Genomic DNA, 21,089 nt, shown 5'->3' with positions numbered 1-21,089 from the left:
CTTAAAAAGTATTTAATGTTGACAAAATATTATAAGTTTTATTTTTTTATTTATTCAATTTACTTAAATAAGCTGAATTATTTTTTTACATTTACCGCAATGTTTTGTAACAAAAAAGAATTACACTTCAAAAAATTCAAATTGATTAATGAAATTATTATTAATAAATATTATACATAACGGAAAATTCGACAAATTATAATGAAAGAAGTAAATTTATTATTTATATTGATGAATACTTTATAAAAATCAACCTCGTCAATTACCGTATTGAAAATAACGTATATTCAGAGGTTATGTTACTCATTGTAACTAAAGCACATGCATTCAAGGGGAATGTTTTAACCTTTAGAGGGCCGGCAATTTTTCCCACAAATTAACATTTTTTTGTGCGAAAATTACAATTCTTACACAAAAAATTTGGAAAATGCAAACATCAGTAAAGGTCCTGTAAAGGTTAATTAGGGCGCTAAGCAATTTTTTTTCTTAAATCAAATTTATAATAGTTTAAATGTGTTTCTTTATCTACAATTATATCAAGTAATGTCGAAAATAATTTTTTCAAACATTTTTAAGAAGCTATAATACTTTAAGATAGTAAATAATAGTACTTTGAAAAAATTAATTTATAAGCTGAAGAAATATTATTATATGCAAGATAAACATATTCTATGCTAAAAGAACATATTCTATTCTTTTCATTAAAATTAACGGAAATATAAAAAGTCAAGGAAATATTAAAATCACATAAGGAAAAATATATTTTGTTTTATTATAATACTACCCATTGGGTAGTATTATGGAGTCATAGCGATATAACCATTTATTTTTATTTATAAAGAATGATTTTTCTTTTAGTAATAATGAAATCAGTAATAAATATTTACAAATCGAAATCATTTTATAAATTGTTTTAAACACTGAAGTATATATTATTCTTTTTAAATTGTTAACAACAAGAGCGGTGGGAGAACTTATGTTCAAAAGAATAAAATAAAAAGTACTTATTTTGTTTTAAGAGTTACAATTTCTCTACTTTAAAATTATCGCAGTATATTGAAATAATAAAATCCTATTTTTATATGAAAGTAATAATTGAACAGCAACGTTAGTGGTGTTGAAATTCAATTAAAAAATTAACAGTTTTCGGTGCTAAATTAATAAAGTATCAACGAAACCAGGATGTTGTACATTAGGCGTAAATTGAGGTAATGTTTGACTTTAACGAATGTAGTCCATTAATTCGATTAAGAAATTGTATAAAAACAAAGTTTTATACAATATTATAAAATAAAATAAAAATAATCAGTCTTATAAAATCGAGATCAGTAACCGTCAGGAAAATTACACAACATAAATATATTAACAGAATTCAATACGAAATGACGATGAAACGAAAAGTAAAGGTTCCGATTTAAAATTTATAGGCGACTATGAAATTCTCGCAGTAGACAGAAGCTTTGTAACTGATAAAGCTTTTGCCAAAGTTTGCCCCAATAGTCTACTCGAATCTTTCCTAAATAAGCACGCAGATATAAACAACAGTGGGTGCTTCTGCGTTGAATGAAATTGAATATTGAATACCCAATAAATTGCCATCATTTCAATTAAAGCTTCCATTGGTTCATTATTGAACATAGCAATCCCATCAACATAGCCAAATAATTTAAGCTTATCGTCATCAGCATTCCCGACTGCACTTAAAAAAGGTGGTTCATTTTTCTGAGGAGTAAGATTATCCAGTGAAGTTCCAGGCTGTAATAGAATCAAATTGTTAAAATTTTTTATCAATTTTTTGCTTTGGATATATTATTTCTATTTCATTTTTTAATATTTTACTATGTTCTTACTTCTATAAATTATTAACTTTAATTTAAATAAATTGATTACAGATAACTACATTCTAAAAATATTTTTCAAATGTTTACTTTATGAATTATTAGCAAGTCCTTCCGATTTTCCTTATTTCTTATGGGAAATAATTTTGGCAGAGTAAGCAAAACGTGGACAGTTTGACCATTAACATCTATTCTAGATGTAGATGGCAGAAGAGTTAAAATTTTAGGAAGAGCTTCTATCCAATTTTTCCGTAAAGCAGATAAAGGAAGATTATAACTATCTGAAAATTCCCAAATGATCTGAAAAAAAGAATATCTAGAGTCAAATATTATCTTAAAATATTAATTAAAATGAAAAAAAAATTCTGTCAGAAAATTTTGTTTATAAATTTGTATTTCCAATGACCCTGCCACCTTAACGGTTTGATACACGGAAAGAAAGAAAAAGTAACTTTTAGTACTTTTATAGTAAAACCTAAACTGTCAGTAACTTCTGTGCATTTCTGTCAACTTGTACTATTCTGCCGTCCAAAGTAAAAAGATACATAAGCGACATTGTCGCTTAATTCATAATTTCTATTGTATAAGCATAAGAAAAAGAACCTAATTGACAATGTCGCTTATGTATCTTTTTACTTTGGACGGCAGTATTTTCGAAGTAAATTTTTTATATGTTTGAAGTAAATGTTACTAATTTTTTACAAAAATGTGCTTCGAATGGAGTAAAATTTACTCGGAAAGTATTAAAAATTGACAGAAATGCGCAGAAATTCTTGACAGCTTAGGTTTTACTATGAAAGTAGTAAAAGTTACTCTATATTTTTCTCCGTGTAAAGTTTATCTTACCATTTCTGGTACTTTGAATGCTGGATATTTTTGCAGCATTTCTCCTGCAGTTAATTTTTTATTCTCCTTAGAACGACATTCCCTAGTTTGTTGGAGTGTTCTTCTAAGGATGTCCTTACTCCTATCCTTCCCCTTTCTAACTTCTCTTTCCATTATCTCTCTCTGCTCTTTTTGCCAGTCTAAATCAGAATTTTGTGAATTCGAATTCTTCTTTTTCTTCGATTTCTGTCTTTTAATGCAGTCTTTTAATGATTTTTCTACTCCCATCTACAAGTAATGTTTATTAATCTTGTTTGTTGTTAGACAAAGACACTGTAAATACATAATATAATGTATAGAAATATATTCTTACATATTCTATGCCGAAGACACCCTTTAATGAAGGAATTTTTTGAACTAGTGCGACAGCAACTTCAGTTACTTGGTCCTTATTTGTTTTCTCGTGTTGTATCATATTTGAAGCGACGGTCCTTATGATTTCGGATTGCTCTTTGTAGTCAATCAGACCCGAATTAATAGATTTCATTAAGTTTGGGCGAAATATGTCCGGAATTAAAAATTCAAGAGTAACCTGTGGATTAAATATTTTTTATTTTAGATTTGTAGGAACATCAAAATGTTTTATAGAAAATCAAAGAAGGTTTGAAAAATGTTATTTAATAGACAAAGAGGCACGAAAATTATTAGGGGAGAATTTATAGTGAATTTTAATTTAGTCTCGGGACGTTTTAATATCCAAATAAATAAGTTTTATTAAATATTCTTATATATTGGAGGATGATATTTACCTGCTGCTGACACTGAATGCAAGTGTGATTTCGAGGTGGAGAGAAATTATTGTTTCTTTCAACTCCACTTAATGTACTAGGTGAATTATTAGGAGGAGGAAGTTCTACTTCATTTGAAGGACCAGCAATTTCTGGTTCACTCCTGCTTACATTGTCTCGATCAACGATTACTGCTGAGTTATTTTCATCTGCAATAGAGAAATGTGAAAACATTGTAATACCTATATTGTAATATTTCAAATATTCCAATTCACAAACAAATGTTGCCAATCATCAGTAAATTACTTTTCACACGATGATGCTTTTTGTATATTACTTTATATTGTTTTATTATTAATATAATTAATAATAAAATATAATTTATATAATCTTGATACCTATTCGTTTATGATGTACAGGCAAACATCCACAATATATGCAGTTATAGCCAATGTCTGGAAGCCATTCATATTCCAGGCAGTCTGAATGTTCAACACAAGCACCTCTTAATGTATTTCGGAAATCTCTTCCACACACACTCATTGTTTGAAAATCTGTAAAATATGTAAAATCTGTAAAAATATGTAAAATATCGAATGTAGTTTAATATAAATATTATGTGAAAGAAAATGAAGTTTTTATTTAAGACCACAACAATTTTTCTTACAAAATAAAACTTTTTTCAAAATAACACAAATTTACGAACCTTTTTAATTTAAAAAATATTAAGACGCAGTAATTTAATGTAAATCACAAAAATTCTGCTTTACAATTAAAAAAATGTCTTCTTCGGAAATGTGACTGTGATACACATTGGGTGAAATGAGGTCTCTAAACGTGAATTTAACATAATTGTTTTCTTCAGTTACCACTCTATAAGCCATTAGTCGAACATTATGTTCGACTGTTTCGACAAATCGGCATATAAAAACTGGCAAATTATCTTCAATAACAATATTGAATAATTCAGCAAATAGTGGCAAGAAATTTTGATCGTTGTACCCTACTGGAATGTAACACTTCCTGGCGGTATATTTTGTTCCATTATATCTAACCCATGAAACCAATGTTAGTGTTGGGTTATCTGGATATAAATGTTGAAATGGTAAGGTCTCGGTCAATCTTACTTTTCTTGGTCCAGTCACAACCTCTTTCAGTAATGTATGCGTCATTTGGAAAGTTTGGTTCACTTGATGCCAATTCGCTAATGTGAAAGCAAGATTTTTTGCATTGTGAACACATTTTGCTTTGTTCTTCAATAAAGCATGTTTGGCTTCTACTTTCATGCACCAAAATTGAACTAGTGAACCAAATTTTACATAATCGCGAGGAAAATGAGTCATATAATGCTGTTTTGGTGTGAATTTTTTTCCTTCTTCATTTTGGAAAGGCTCATTTTCATCACCAGAATCATTTTCGTTGCCAATATTTTCAATCGCAATATCACCGTCAATATGCATAACCTCATTTTCCATATTTTCCGCAACGTTCATATTTTCCATATTTTCCGCAACGTTCATATTTTCGTCGGAGTACAACCTTTTAAAATCGGTAAGGTATTCTGCTATACACATAGCTAAGTAGTCGATCATTCCTCTATTAATCGAATGCCCCATTACAATAGACGAGACTTCTAATAATTTTGAGAAATTGTGAGTATACTCACAATCTTCGTCTACTATACTTCTCAAAATAAGTGGTAATATTACTGCTAAAAGCCATGTTTGTGATGCAGATTGGTGGAAATTGTTTGTTAAATGCTGCACTTTAATTACAGACGGTTTGCACAACAATTCAGTATAGCCGTAATCAAAATTCTGCAGTTTATCGTTTAATTCATCAAGTGTAATTCTTTGATCTATAAGGCACATTTTTCGCAAATAAAGCTGAATTGTTCTATGAAAAACACCTTCTAAAATAGTGTGCATAACATCTGGAGGAATATTAACAACAGGACTAAAGTTTTCAATTTGGTTTAAGATTGTATCTCGATTAATGCCGTAAAGTTTCGAAAGTCTTATCTTTTCTGCGCCAACAGCGTGTTCAATTTCATAAACTTGACGTAAATAACTTTCTGGAGTTCTAATTAAATTAACATTCTCGGTTGTTAATGTTCGTACATCATGTAAATTAGCTTCGCAGGAAATACAAGGATGTTGCGCAGTAAAACCTTCTTTAAATCCTGATATCTTATGCTGACCAAGATTATCTGCACAGATTGCAAATAGGTTTGCACGAATTATATCCCCATTTTCAATCTCAATACCATTTGCCAAACCTTGAATATTTTCAACAATTGGTGCAAGAATGGCATCCATGCCGTACCTTTGGATGTCTTCGCTTTTAACAATTCCAGCCAGATTCATAAATTTTAAATTGGATCTGTACATTGGATGTATATTTCCCAAAGTCCAATATATCATTCCTAAGTTGTGTTTAGGACCAGCTTTAGAACCAATTGGGTTGCACATCTGGACTTCGTCAAATCCAAGAATAATTCTAAATGCATCCCTATATTAAGCAAAGAAGGCATTTTGGAAAAAGATAAGACCATCTTCGTCAGATGACAATAAGTTATCTCGAGGAATATGCTGCTGAAGGACATCTCTAAACTCAGGATGTCTTATCCATTGTTTAAGAACGTCGGCAATTGGAACAATCATCATTTCGTCCTTATGTAATTTTGTAGGACGGTCATTCCCACAGGTGCCGGTTCCATGTCTGATAAACCTCCTGCCCAATTCATACCTTTGAGGCTTTATCATTGAGAATGCATGTTCGAAATATTTATCCTGCTTATGCTTCGTATCCAAATTTTGAGTACAGTTAATTAAATTGAGTTCTTCCTGGATATTAACAAATTCTCGTAACTCAATACCATTCTGCTCCAAAACTTCTTCAACGTGATGTAAAGTAGTTCTTACATAAGTAGAAACTACTTCTCGTAAATTGAGTAAAATCTGGTCAATATTTGGTTGCCTCAAATTGGATGACGCCCTTAGTCGTAATATAAACGTGCCAATGGCTCTCTTCAAAACGTTGTCTTCGAAATCTACGTCAACTTCCTCCAATTCTTCTTCAGAATCCTCGTCTGAATCGAAGTTATAGAAAAAATTGTCCATCGTCCTTACAACTTGAGGTGGTCAGTAAAAGAACGTTAACATGGACAGACCTTCAAAACGCCATAAATTTTCATTCATATTTTTCTTAAAGTTATCCTTTGCCAATTTAAAATTTTCAATTTACCAGTCATTAAAAATAATTAGGAGATTACACAATACATTTCTGGTCTCAAAGACTCAAAAACAATTAAAAAAAATAATAGCGAAATTTTAGTTCATAAAAGTTTACATTATTTTAGGAGTGCTGATTTATTTTTTGAAATTATGACATATTTAATATAATTAATTATTAAGAAAATTTAGAAAAGCACTTCATTTGTTCATATTTTTTTTGTTTCAATTCTTATTTTTGAAGAGAAAGAAAATTTGAACATTAGGTTCAAATCTCTTTGACAATTTATTCTATATTTTTTACAGTTCTAAGCAATGAATTATTTATATTTTAAAAAGTGTAAACTTTCACAATTATTTTTTTTAAATAGCCTCAAAAAAAATTTAAATTCATCTACAACGTAAATTTCGATGTCCCTTTAGTATTTATAAACACATACTTTTAAACTTAACAAATTATGTCGCTTTCAAAAAATATAAATGTATGAAACCTTTTAATCTAGTTCACTTCTTCAAGACACTGTTACCAGAGACAGAGAATTGAAATATAACTTTAAAACGACAAATTGCAATGCAAATGATAATAAATAAAAATGAAAAATCTCTTTAATGTGAAAATAATTGAACAAGCCTTGCAAACACAGGCTCGGATCGACTTTGAGGCACAAAAAAAATCGATTAAAGATACTAAAAAGTCGATGACTTTATTCAGTATTGTTACCCGAATTTCATTATATTTCTCTGACCCATTACTGATTTCTGAATTCAAAATTGAAAATGTTGATTATTTTATTTTTTCAAATTTTCAAATCTTGAAAAATTATGATAAAAAAATTATAAGAATTAGTTTTTTAGAAATATTGGAATGAAAATTATGGAAAATAATTAAATTTGTTAAACTAATTTTTGGACAATTTGAAAGCTTATCAATTTTTTGAAGAATCATTTTAATTATTTTAAAATTTTTGAATTAAGTATATAGTTATTTCAATACTTTAATTATCTTAAAAAAATTATTAAAAAATAATTGTTGAATGAGTTGACTACATTCATAAATCGTATATATATATATATATATATATATATAGTTATTTAGTATAGAAATAAAAATAAGTTGCACTTTATACTAGAAAAGAACTATTTTGTTGGAAAATTTAGAAAAAAAGTCGAAAAAGTCGCAGTTTTTGAAAGTAAGTCGTAAAAAGTTTCATTTATTAAAAATAGTCTAAAAAAGTTGAAAAAGTCGTACTATCCGAGGCCTGCAAACATAATATGTCAACGTAAACTTTTAAAAAATCGTAATATTGTTTACCCTAAATCAAATATACTTTTTATAAAGCATTAAAAATATTAATGTTTTAAATAATTAAAAAACTAAAAATTAATTAGTTTGTTGTTAAAAATTGTTGAACATATAAGTTTTTATTGATTGTTTTTCGAGATTTCCAAGAGTTCAATATTTTATATAAATGAATAATAAATAAATAAATTTTTCGAATATTTAATTTAATGTACTTTTATACATAATTGACAATATTAGGAAATTTTAAAATTGAAAGATAATCAATTTATAGAAAAAGTTATTTGAATGTTATCCACAATTGATAGCTTAAAAATAAACCTTTAAAATTAGGAAATTTTTAATATAAATTTAATTATAAATTATTTATTTATTATTATTTATTTTATGATTCTGATTTATTATTATTTACCACAAATTTAATTCATATTTAAATTTAGGAACATAAATATAAGAAAAATACCTTCGTTAATTATTCTGTGACGTCCACTTCTTTATTAAAAATATTACTTATCAGGAAATTACGTTGCAATGCGTCGACCTTCAATTTATACCTGTCAACCAAAATCTGTAAAAAATTATAGACATTTGGTATTTTTGCCGATTTGCAGTGAGGTTAACAAAGATGTATTTTTGTACATACGTCACTCTGTACAAGGAAAGGGAACCTTATTGCCAGGCCTGCTTATGGCACATTTGCGAAAACTATAAACAAAAGATAAAGATATTTGTAGAAAATTATTTATAAATATTACACTTTTAATTAAAAAAATTCTTATTCTTGGTTTTTTACTACACTGTAACATTCCTCACAATTGTATTTAGATTACATTTTTAGGTTAGGAATTTTAAAGAATGAAAGAAATTATCACAAGTATTAAGTTTCTACAGTGCCACACTACTCTAATTATTGATTCGAATAACTTTTCATAATCGTATTAAAAAAGAAACGTTTGTTTTACTTGCCAGTTGAAATCTAAATCTTTCCTTTCGAAAAAAACTTGATGTTACCACAATCAATATATTTTCACTTTCCTTACTTTATGGCGCGAACGATAAATCGCCTGAAACTCACAAGTGATGAATTTGCTGTGTCGTATAAGTAAAAAGTAAATTTGATTGGCCCTTGTGAAAATTCCAATCAAATGACGAACCAATAAAATTTTGCGATACGCTTCTTCTAATATATGCTTTATGTTTGCGAATTTATTGTGCGTTAGCCTTCATTGTTTGACATTTTCAGAATAAAGGTTTAGTCCCATATCGGCGTGAAAGAGAAAAACTTTTAGCCAATAAAACCTTTCGCTTAAATGGAAATCATTCTAATGAATAATTTTCATTGGCTCAACGTTAATCGTTTCTTGGTGCCATGGCATTAACCCTTCAAAAAAGTAAATACACATAATAATATCAGGAATATTTATATTCATTGTAATATAAATAAACTTACCTTACAATACAATTATAATTAAAAACTTTTCTTTGTTATTTTAGTATATAACACGTGTGTATATCACGTTATACGTGTATATTTATTAAAAATGTGATGTTCTATTTTAAGACAAGAACAAATATTATATAAATATAATTTTTATTCATATTTAATATTTATATAATAACTTTATTATAAGACATTAATTACGAACAATTTGGCCAGTACTTTGCATTAGTACGAAATTAATACCACTTGTAGTATTATAATCAAATTATTATCATATACGGTGCTATAATAATACAACTAGGGACTATTTTCAGTGAGTACTATTTTAATACCAAAATAGGGTACTAATTTAAAACTTTTTTTTTACAGTGTTTCCCCCTTTTTTTTCCAATTCCCACTCCGTATACCCTTTAGGCCTTTAATAAGAAATAAAAGCCGACGCTGCTATACATATGCAACCGCAAGGAGTTTATGATAAGTCTTATATTATATCCTTTCAATACAATCGTTCTCTGCTTTATAGTTCGTTTATATATATATATATATATATATGTATATCGTCAATTGTAAATTTTTCAGTCTTGATTTTGCTCCTACATTACAATTCTTCATAATATAAAATTGGATTTTTATAATAACATTATTAAGCGTGACAGATTAATAAATAATTTTTTAAAAGATTGAAACAATTGAGGAGCCGGATCGTGTAACTCGATTTGCGCTCGGGCCGCAGTCGCTCTGGAGCCAGTCAAGACGGTCAGAACAGATAAAAAATAAAATTCGGAATTTTTAATTTTAAAAATTACTGCCATATAGAGAATAAAAATGCGCATCTTTTTTGATAATGAAATTTTTTTGTAGGATTATTATTTTTAATAATAATGGAAAAAAACTGCAAATTTTTTATTCTCAAATTTAATTAATTTTCAAAACATAAATCGTCACTGCTCGTACAAATCTTAGTGAAATGAATCAAAAATTGGTATACTTATGTATTTGGGTCTTCCGAAGACGATACAATGATAAAAACATTTTAAAAAATTCATTGAAAAATTATTTGTTAATGTAAATAGAGACCTGTCGATAAATACACGTTTTCTCAACTTCGACGAGAAAAAGTATGCGGGGAACTTTCAAGTTAACAAAACTTCCAGTGAGACATTTGTTTATTAATATATAAAGAAGTTTTTTTTGGAAATTTTCGTGCCGTTTCATCAACAACTTTAGAAGATATAAACATTTTTCGAAAATGGAATTTGCGCGTCAGCACCATCGCGTCAGTTTTCACTTATTGTACGCCAGGAGAAAAAATTTATGGACTATTCTCAAAATTTGTTGGAACTTTTACGGTTTCCAAATTAATAAGCTCGAATTTCTATGTTACCGAATTTTTTATAGTACAATTTATATTGAATTAAATTTTCATATTTAAGAATTTTTATTCAGTCGAACTTTTATAGGGTCAAACGGGGTAAATCCGAACGCTTTTAGTAAGTTTCAACAATAACATAAGTTTTTTCTTTAAAAAAAAAATACTTCCGGTATTCTGGTGCATGAAGTTGTTACTTTACTTCCATTGAACAATTTTATGGGGTAGAAAAAATTTTTGATAAATTACAATCGCAGGAAACTTAGCGTTCGTATTTACCTCGATACTTTGCAACTTTCCTAAAATACCGGGGTAAATACGAACGCCACTGTATTTCAGAAAAATCTTAGGGAAAATAAATTTAAAGTATTACAATTGTTAAACTTATATAAAAACTCAAAAAAAATACGATAATAAACCTATTATGTAATAATGCATCATATATAAATACAAAAATCAAACAGGTTAAAAATTAAAATGCATTACACAATTAAAACCTTCAATAACTTTATCAAATCATAACGGATTTTTGCAAAACTTGGTACAGAAAGTATTTTGGAGTGATTGAATGTAAATACAAAAATAAAAGTCAAATTTTTTAAATTCAAAATGGGGTACTTTCCTAAAACTTATTTTTAAAAATGATCAAATTTGCTAACCCTGAAACCCCCCGAGTAACAATTTTCGAGCGAATCCAATGAATTTTTTAATTCTCGTCCGCCATTTTGAATTTTGAAAAACTGACTTCAAATTGGTAATTAGCGACCCCAAAAACCGTAGAATACCAAATTTTATTAAGATCCTGAAAAACTTTTTTCAACAAACCATTTGGCAAAAAAATTGAAACACTCCTTCGAGAGAACAGAGATTAAGTTTCTGCTTATTAATTACTAACGAGGATACGTATAGAAAGAAAAACTTTTTTCTATGTACTTTTATAATGTTAAAATAATAGTGTAATCAAATAAAAACAATTTTGTGTGGCTTTGATGTAAAAAAAAATTATTAAAAATACCGTTCGGATTTACCCCAGTTTTCCAATTTTCTTGGGTAAATACGAACGGTCTGATATTATTAATAAAATTTTACAGAAGGCAAAAATCAAATATAGTTTCTGTTCTAGTATTCATAACAAACAATTATAAATAATAAAATGAATTTTTAGCTTCTTTTTCTTCAAATACGAGACAAAATACTGAAAGAGTGTCATCTTTGATTTTCAATCTTTTTTGCAATACTTGTTATCTTTGTTTATGCTGTTGCTAATTAACAAACAAAAAATGGGATAATACTTAGAATCTCTTCAAGAGGATCTGAGGTAAAAATTCTCATATCGAACTTATTTTTAAAAATTTTAATTAAGCTGAAATAATTAGCGTTCGGATTTACCCCCCGTTCGGATTTACCCCGACTGACCCTACAACAGATTTTTTATAGTTAACCGAATTTTTATTTAATATAATTTCAATTTAACACAATTTTTATTTTGCAAAATTTTCATAATACCTAAAAAGTTTTAATTTAACACAATTGTTTTTTTTAAATCTTATTTTCATTTAGCAAAATAACTTAAACGGAATTCTGACACAACTGAATTAACATGTAACGTATAATTTCTATTTGACAAAACTTTTTCTTAACCGAATTTTCAATAAAGAAATTTTTTATTTAAACAAATTATTATTTTCTGAGAATTAAAAAAAAATATATAATTTCTACTTAATCGAATTTTTAAATAGTAGCGAATTTTTATTTCATTGGAATTTTATTTGTCGGAAGTTTCATTTGTACGAATTGTCGCATTTGAGAGAATTATCAAATCACCGAATTTTGATTTGACCGAAATTGCAAATGACCAAACAAATATCCGACCAAGAAGTTTTGGCGCAAATTTTTAATATTAACCAATCAGAAATATTCAAGAAAATTGTGAGTGATTTATTTTTTTATTTCGGGGTAAAATAAAAATTCGGCTGTTAAATTTCTATCAAATGTCAATTCATAAAAATAAAAAAAAAATCTGGCAAATGAAGTTTCGGTGAAATAAGAATTCTGTTAAATGGATATTTGGTTGAATTAGAATTGTTTTAAATGAAAATTCAGTTAAATAAAAGTTCTGTTAAGTGAATTTTCATTTATGTACATTCGACCGCGGAATTGTGCCAATTAAGGGTTCAATGAAACTAAGATAAGATTTAAATTGAATAAAAATAAATTATCTTTTTTTGCTATAAATATAATGTAATTAATATTAATTGAAGATATTTTATTGGAATTGTAAATATATATATATTTTTAATTTTGATAAAAAGATAAAAAAAAGAATCTCATTCTTAATTGAATTTAATGTAATATATATATATATATATATGAGGCAAAATTCCTGAAATGTCCGAACAAAAAATTAAAAGTTCTCGAATTTAATCCATACTTTTCTAAAATGTTGTTATTGTTGGTGAAAGTCTAAAAATCAATTATTATTGAATTTAATAAAATAGTTTTTGAATTACAACGTTTTTAATTTTTGACTTTTGAAAAAAAAATTTTTTTTCAATGTACAATATTTATAAGTAGAATGCATAAAAGTTAACATATATATAATGATTTTTAAAGCTTTTTTGACGAGCTACACGCTGTTAATAAAATTTTTTTTTTTAAATAACATTTGACCTTGAAATTCAAGGTCAAAATGTTAATTTACGTTTATCTCAAAATCGGATTTTTTAAAATTATTTTTAACTATCTCAATGGAAAGCTTGACTAATTTCCTACAAAACATGTAATTTTCAGAGTGGGATCTTTTAAAGTTTTTGAGATATTAATTAATTAATTAATTAATGTTTATAACAAATGAAATATTTTACAAACGAATAAAGTTACCGTAATTCTGAAGTTAGTAATTGAAAGTTAACGTAATTCCGCATCCAACGAGCCCTATATGAAGTATTTTGGATAAGTAGATTGTTAATAAACAATTAGTTAACATTGCAATTGTTTATTAACAATCTACTTATCCAAAATACTTCATATAGGGCTCGTTGGATGTGGAATTACCTTAACTTTCAATTGGTAAGTTCAGAATTACCATAACTTTATTTGTTTGTAAAATATTTCATTTGTTATAAACATTAATTAATTAATTAATTAATATCTCAAAAACTTTAAAAGATCCCACTCTGAAAATTACATGTTTTGTAGGAAATTAGTCAAGCTTTCCATTGAGATAGTTAAAAATAATTTTAAAAAATCCGATTTTGAGATAAACGTAAATTAACATTTTGACCTTGAATTTCAAGGTCAAATGTTATTTAAAAAAAAAATTTTATTAACAGCGTGTAGCTCGTCAAAAAAGCTGTAAAAATCATTATATATATGTTAACTTTTATGCATTCTACTTATAAATATTGTACCTTGAAAAAAAATTTTTTTTTCAAAAGTCAAAAATTAAAAACGTTGTAATTCAAAAACTATTTTATTAAATTCAATAATAATTGATTTTTAGACTTTCACCAACAATAACAACATTTTAGAAAAGTATGGATTAAATTCGAGAATTTTTAATTTTTTGTTCGGACATTTCAGGAATTTTGCCTCATATATATATATACATTCAGAAAGATTGTTAACAGATGATAGTGAATTTTACACATTTTTAAGAGGACAGAAATTAATGATCGTAATATATGTAATTGCGTAAAAGATGAATGTACCGTCGGTATACGTGGATCACCTGCTGGCATTTTATGATAATTTTCGTTCTTGTTTTCAATTTCGATTAAGGGATTCGTGATAAATTAAAAAATAAAACATAAACGAAAGTTTCAACTTTATAAAAGACGAAACAGAAAGTTAAAAAAAATGAAACTTTCTGAAACACATCGAAATTAATCTTGCAATTTTGTTAAAAAAAAAATGTTAATGCACTTTTCTTTGAGATTTTTTTTTTATTTTTTACAACTTGATGATTATATTATCATTTTTTTACGCACATTGATATAATTATATAAATTCTAATCCGATTTAAATTCGACATAGCCGCAATAACTGCTTGTGTTAACACACGTATAACATAACAATAAATTAAGATTTTTATTATCCCCTTTGATAGTTTCTGATTTATTAAAAGTATAAGGTATTGAAAATCAATCTTTAAGTACAATTCTAAAAAAATATGTCCATAAAAAGAATAAAAAATCAATTTAAATACAGTTGGATTCTTCGAAAATTTGTTCAAACAGACAATTTAAGATAGATTTTAATTTACAATTTATACATTTCTTAAGGGCCTTATATGGCAATTAAGATAAGTATTTAATGTATATATATAAAATTTTAAACCGGAAATAAAGCAAATTTTTAAATACAAATTGATTAAATATTTTTTAACACCATTTTTAAAATTGATTTGTAAATAAAATTTTATGACTCAATTTTTATAGTAAAAAAAAAAAAATACAAACTCGTGTTATATGTCTAACAGTTAATATAATGACAGACATTTTAATATAAAGATATTGAAATATTTTTACGACTTTTTTTTTGGTGGAAAAATAGTGTCGAGAATATGTGACTGCTTTCTATAAAGTGGATAAGAGAAATAAATCAAAAAAAAGTCAATTAAACATAAAAAAAACCTCTATAATTACCAAGAAATAAGTATATTCTAATCGAACGCGATTTATCTGTAATTAATTTTAATTAAAGAAAGCTGATTATAATTTAGAGTTTATATATTCGGAAAAAGTATGTTATAGAAATATATAGTCCCGAAGATAAAATATTGAGCTTTAAAAGAGAAAGAGAAATGTTTGAAAAAATTGTTTCAAAATTCTCGTTTTTTTCGCCACTTTTTGTTCTTTCGATTGCAATCTCCCTGCGTGCGGTTTTATAATTTATTACACGATTTTAGCATAAGTGACTATGTAATCTGAGAGAATTTTCGCTAAAAATGTTGTTGTGTCCTAAAACTCTAAATTCCTTTTATCTAACGATGAGAAGTCGGCAATAAATTTTTTGCATCTGCCTTGGCAGATTTAACATGTAAATTTATCAATTAAAATTTGATAAATTCACTTTAGTGTTAAATGACAAATAACTCACGCACACACTTTATATAATTAAATAATTTTTAGTGAGAAACAAAATTTATAATGGGGTCTAAAAATTTTCAAAAATAAAAAATTAGGAACTTCTAAAATTAGCTATTGAAATATTGAATTTTTCGCATATTTTTTAAACTGAAATAAAATTAGAAAATAGCTAAATTATTACTTTACTTTAAAGGAAAAAAAATATTCAATCCTACTTTAGCGATTACTGTGAAAAAAATATCGTGACTTTTACAAAATTGCATGAGAGCAAAAATAGAAGAAGAAACAAATAAAGAATATTTATGTTAAAATAATTAAAAAAGATGGTTTGTTATTTAATTGATTGAAAGTGTATCTTAAATCGAAAAAAAATATCATCTAAACATTCCGAAAACATTCGTCGTGTATTTTTTTTAACAGGCTTTTAAAATTATGTCTATTTCTAACGAAACGCATTTAAATATATACTTGCGAGTTAAAATATGTAAATGAGGGAAACGTAATGTTTAACGGTTGTCCCATCCAATCATTTGCTCAGATCGGTGGCAATAACCTCAATGATGACGATAATTACTAATAGGAAATTTTTCGAGGCCCTTTCTTGACGAGTCTGATGAGTGATTTTTGCATTGACAACAGAAAATCACTAGCTCGTAAAGAATATTAAAGGGATTCTTTATGTAATAATCTTTACAGAAAAATGATGTAAAAACGATGACGCGATTTTCTTTATAGAAAAAAATCTTTTCACGTTTCTTTAAGATTGCTCAACTCTCTAAATTTGAATTAGTTAAAAATAACTAATTTTTAGTTAAAATTTTTTATAAATAAAATAATTATAGAATTTAATAGAAGTAATTCAATTTTGGAAGAGTTAGAATTGAAAGGTTTTGACTTATTATTTTTAAATAATTGAAATTTTGTAAAATTTAATTGAAAACAATTGAACTTTTTAAAGAATTTGATTACAATTTTTGAAAATATTTAATTGAAAAATTATGGTTTTTTGTTGTTGAAAGGAGTTTAGCTGAACTTCGAACAAAATTTATACTGAATAATTTTTTTGCTAAATTTTTTTGAAAAGCTGCTGGACACATAAAGTTTAAAAAAACTAAAAATTTTGTTCTAAAAAAAAAATTAAAAACTGAAATTATTTTAAAATGCAAGAAATAGAATTTTTTCTTATATTTATTTTTATATGTACCTAATTATTTATTTAATTTCTGTTTATATGTATTTTTTTACGTACCCATTTATTTATTTTTATTTTTTTGAGGTTATGTATTAACAACTCAAAGATTGTCATATTTAATTTGTTCATGTATAGGATAAGTAAACATATTGACATTATCCATATCACTAGAAATTTTACTTTAGATTTTAAATATTTGACACATACGCACGAACAGAACAAACTATATATTACAAAAGACTTATAAGAAAAACATCTTTCCTGTTTGATTCAACACTTTTCTTATTCTTATAATGAACTATTTGCGCATGTGCGTATATCGTTCTCCCGATAGCACCCGATTAAAAACAATTGAAAAAGTTTAACTTATTTTACATGATTGAAAACAATTCGAATCAATTGAAAAAATATATATACTCCAATTGAAAACAATTCAAAACGATTAAAAAATTTTTGTACTCAATCGTTCTGAATCGTGTTTAATTGATTTTTTCTAGAAGGGTGAAATCTATAGATTAAATCATTTTTTTGAATTTTTGAAAATAATCGTTTTTTGTATTTTTTGAAATAACTTTTTCTAATATAAAAATTTTAATTAATTCTTGTCAAAATTGTATTCTTGGCATAAAATAATTTCTCAAAGATATTATGAATATCTTTCGTCTTTCTTCAGATTAAAAATCTTTTTATTTTGAGGTTATCTTTTCTTTCAGATACAAATATGTATAATAATGTATTTTATAAATTTTCATAGGGTACTTACTACATTTGTATTTTCTGACATGTTTCACAATTATTTTACAGTATTTTTTCAAAAAAGTTTGCATTTGATTTATTTACTTATTATAAAATAAGACTAAACAAAGCAGGTAAATAAACATGGTAACTGGTAAAGTAATGAAAGAGAGAGAGAGAGAGAGAGAGAGAAAGAGATGAAAGAAGTATCTCACTCTGATTAAAGCTGGTTGGACAAAGAAAATTCCTAATGTCCAATCAGAGTCAGTTTCAATAAAAAAATATCGAACCTCAACTTTAATCCGAGTTTGGTGAAATTGGCTCTTAATAATAAACCAAAAAAAAAAAATGTTAAAAATTAAAAAAATTGCTTCTGATTTATCGATAAGAATTTTAAAAAGTGAGAGTAATATTATTGTTTGGTCAGCAAACTCTTCGGGGAAAGTATACATATAATATATATACACAATACATATATACGCAAAGATAAGTAATTTTCACACTTGTTTTCGTTACCAATAATTACTGTCAAAAAATTGAAGTTGATAAATTATTTTTCACGCGCTTTAATTTCAACCTGGAATGTGTTTCAATGAACACATTTATCACACGATATCGAACCACATTAATCTACAATACACCGCTTAGTAATTTACTTGTAGTTTTATCGCTTCATCTAAAAAGAGTCGAGAATACAGTATAATTATTTCAAATTGTCTTTTTGCAAGTTCACTGCCAAAATTATCAAAAAAATTTCAAGTAAAATGAACTCCCAGTCGAAAATCGTAAGTTTCCCTGAAGGGTTCACATGGCCTTCAGGTAACTGTTATGAAGGTTTCAAAAGCTTCATGGCAACTATTTATACATTAGACCTAAAATTCTGTGATATTTGCTTTCTGACTTCTTAACGGGAAGCTTTTTCTACAGCTTGTTGAATATCTGTGGACAGCTTCTAGCAAAAGGTCTACCAGTTTGCTTGGTGAATGCTTTCCTAATGCCTGGTTTAATGTGTAAGAAAGCAATTCTATTTGCTTTTCACAAGTTGCAAATTAATATGTAATTTAATTACCTTTTTTACACTTCCTGAAAACTAGAATAATTTCATTAAATTAAACTAAATCGAAAAATCATAAAAATTCTATAGTAATTTGTAAATCCGTTTTATACAATTAATAATTATTCTTTATATATTATATAAAAATTATTTTTCAAAGAAAACGTTTATTTTTAAACACTTAAATTATATACGAAAAAAATTATATATAACTTGAGCAAAATTTGGGGTTAGGAATACGAACACGGTGAAAACCTTTTATTTTGAATAATGAATACAATTTCTTAAAAAAAGACAAAATATTTAATATTTAAAAAAAATAGATTATTATTTTTATACTTGATATTTATGAATATTTTTTATAAATAATATATTCTTTATTCTTTTAGAATTTCATAATTTATGAAAATGAATTTAACAGCGTATTTTTATTTACAAATTTTTAAAAGTATTCTACATGAAACATTAAATTATTAATCAATATTAATTGTGTAATTTCCTTATAGAAAATTAATTGACAACTAACTTTTAATTGAAAGAAGATAATAATTAATTTAAAAAAAAGTATTTAATATCACTAATAGATATTTTATAAAACAATTGTACCCTTTTAAAAAGACTGTGGAAATACCGAGTCTGACGTAAATAATTTTTCTTTAATTCTTCAATATTTAAATATAATAATCTAGTACATCATATTTTTACGAGATAAATAAAGATGGAAAGAAAGGTTAAATTTAATTTTTGATCATTGTCATTTTTCCGCTGTTTCCTGAAACATCCATGACGCTTCATTTAATTTTCGCCACCTGAACGCTTTCTTTTTATATATGCAAAATCCTGCAACTCTTTGATAACTCTCTTAAAGCTACTTGAATGCTTTGTTTAAAACGTACAAAATTTGTTATTTTCAAGCTTTCCGTGGAAGCGAAAAATCGGCCATAACAGGCTTCCTGAAAGTTTTCTATAGCTAGTTATCTACTGTCTCACAATTCTCTAATGGTTATCTCAATACTTCAAAACAACTTTTTGTTCAGCTTAACATAGCGTAGGATTTTCGACTGGGCTCCTTTTCATAAGTGATTTATAATCACATTTTAAAAAACTATATAACCTCATCAGAGTATAGTTAAGTGCAGATTTACGATATTTTCCATTCGGCGAAACAAAAATTATATATCAATATTTTCGAGAATTTACACAAAGAAATTTTTTTATTAATTAAATAAAACGGTTTATAATAATTTTTACTTTATGAACTTTTTAATAAACTTCAAAAAAATATTTTCGAAAAAGTTTTTCTCCCCACTCGCCATTTGTCATAATTTTCGTCAGCTACCGCACCCTGCTATTGTGGAAATTTAGTGACTTTGTAGTAAATTAAAATTTTTAACAATAATGTCACTAAATTTTCACTAGACCAGGGTGCGGTAATTGACGAAAATTATGACAAATGGAAAGTGGGGACAATGACAATCAATCAATATGTATAAAATAATTAGTGTAACATCTGAATTGTGACAGTTTACAGGGAAAGATATCTTTTTTCTATACATGACGAGGAACTAGAATTAGGCTCTGTCACTTGTTGACATATAATAAAATTAAAATGTGTTATGTGTTGATAATTAATTTTGTTATATATTTGATTCAATTGCATTGATAGATTCTCTCAATTCGTGATAAAATATAAATTTTGAGGTTAGGGGTGTTTGTTTACTAACTTAAAATCTTTTTACTGCTGCGGTAATTCCCACTTAAAATATATATTTTATATCTTTTTAATAACATGCATACTGTATATTGTTTAATAATGTTGTTAAAATGTAAAATGTGATTAGTAAACAAACACCCCTAACCTCAAAATTTATATTTTATCACGAATTGAGAGAATCTATCAAAGCAATTGAATCAAATATATAACAAAATTAATTATTAACACACATTTCAATTTTATTATATGTCAACAAGAGTTTTCTATGTTTAAAATATGAATAAAATTGATAAAAGTGGAAACAAATTTTCTTCCCCATAAGAATAACATTGTGTCGTCTGTTTGTTGTCCCTCCAGGCCTCTGACGTCATATCTTGAACTCGAAATATCTCGATGAACTGATACAGCCTAATAGAGAAAAGCCCCTATTTAAAGTAACCCTTAAGTTTAAATCAAACTTTATTAAATTGAACAAAATTAATAGATATAAAGAAAATTGACTGTAAGTTT

General features: G+C 26.4%; 2 protein-coding genes across 3 annotated transcripts in view; both read right to left on the bottom strand.

The window, feature by feature from the left end:
- The window catches only part of LOC127283561 (uncharacterized), a 145,912-nt gene that overhangs the window by 70,531 nt on the left and 54,292 nt on the right, over positions 1-21,089 (bottom strand). The gene's annotated exons all lie outside the window — the stretch shown is intronic.
- Positions 955-4,010, bottom strand: LOC127283591 (uncharacterized). Its single transcript, XM_051308566.1, has 6 exons — positions 3,850-4,010; positions 3,473-3,660; positions 3,037-3,255; positions 2,685-2,951; positions 1,929-2,138; positions 955-1,755 (listed from the first exon to the last, which is right to left on the bottom strand). The coding sequence occupies exons 1-6, from the start codon at positions 3,992-3,994 to the stop codon at positions 1,432-1,434; spliced, it is 1,353 nt and encodes a 450-aa protein (XP_051164523.1). The 5' UTR covers positions 3,995-4,010; the 3' UTR covers positions 955-1,431.

This window comes from Leptopilina boulardi, unplaced genomic scaffold (genome assembly GCF_019393585.1).
Source record: "Leptopilina boulardi isolate dan_hultmark-lab unplaced genomic scaffold, ZJU_Lbou_2.1 LbouV2_310, whole genome shotgun sequence".
NCBI classification, from domain to species: Eukaryota; Metazoa; Arthropoda; class Insecta; order Hymenoptera; family Figitidae; genus Leptopilina; species Leptopilina boulardi.
Note: the sequence above shows the minus strand (reverse complement) of the source record. Positions and strands in the feature narration are given on the sequence as shown.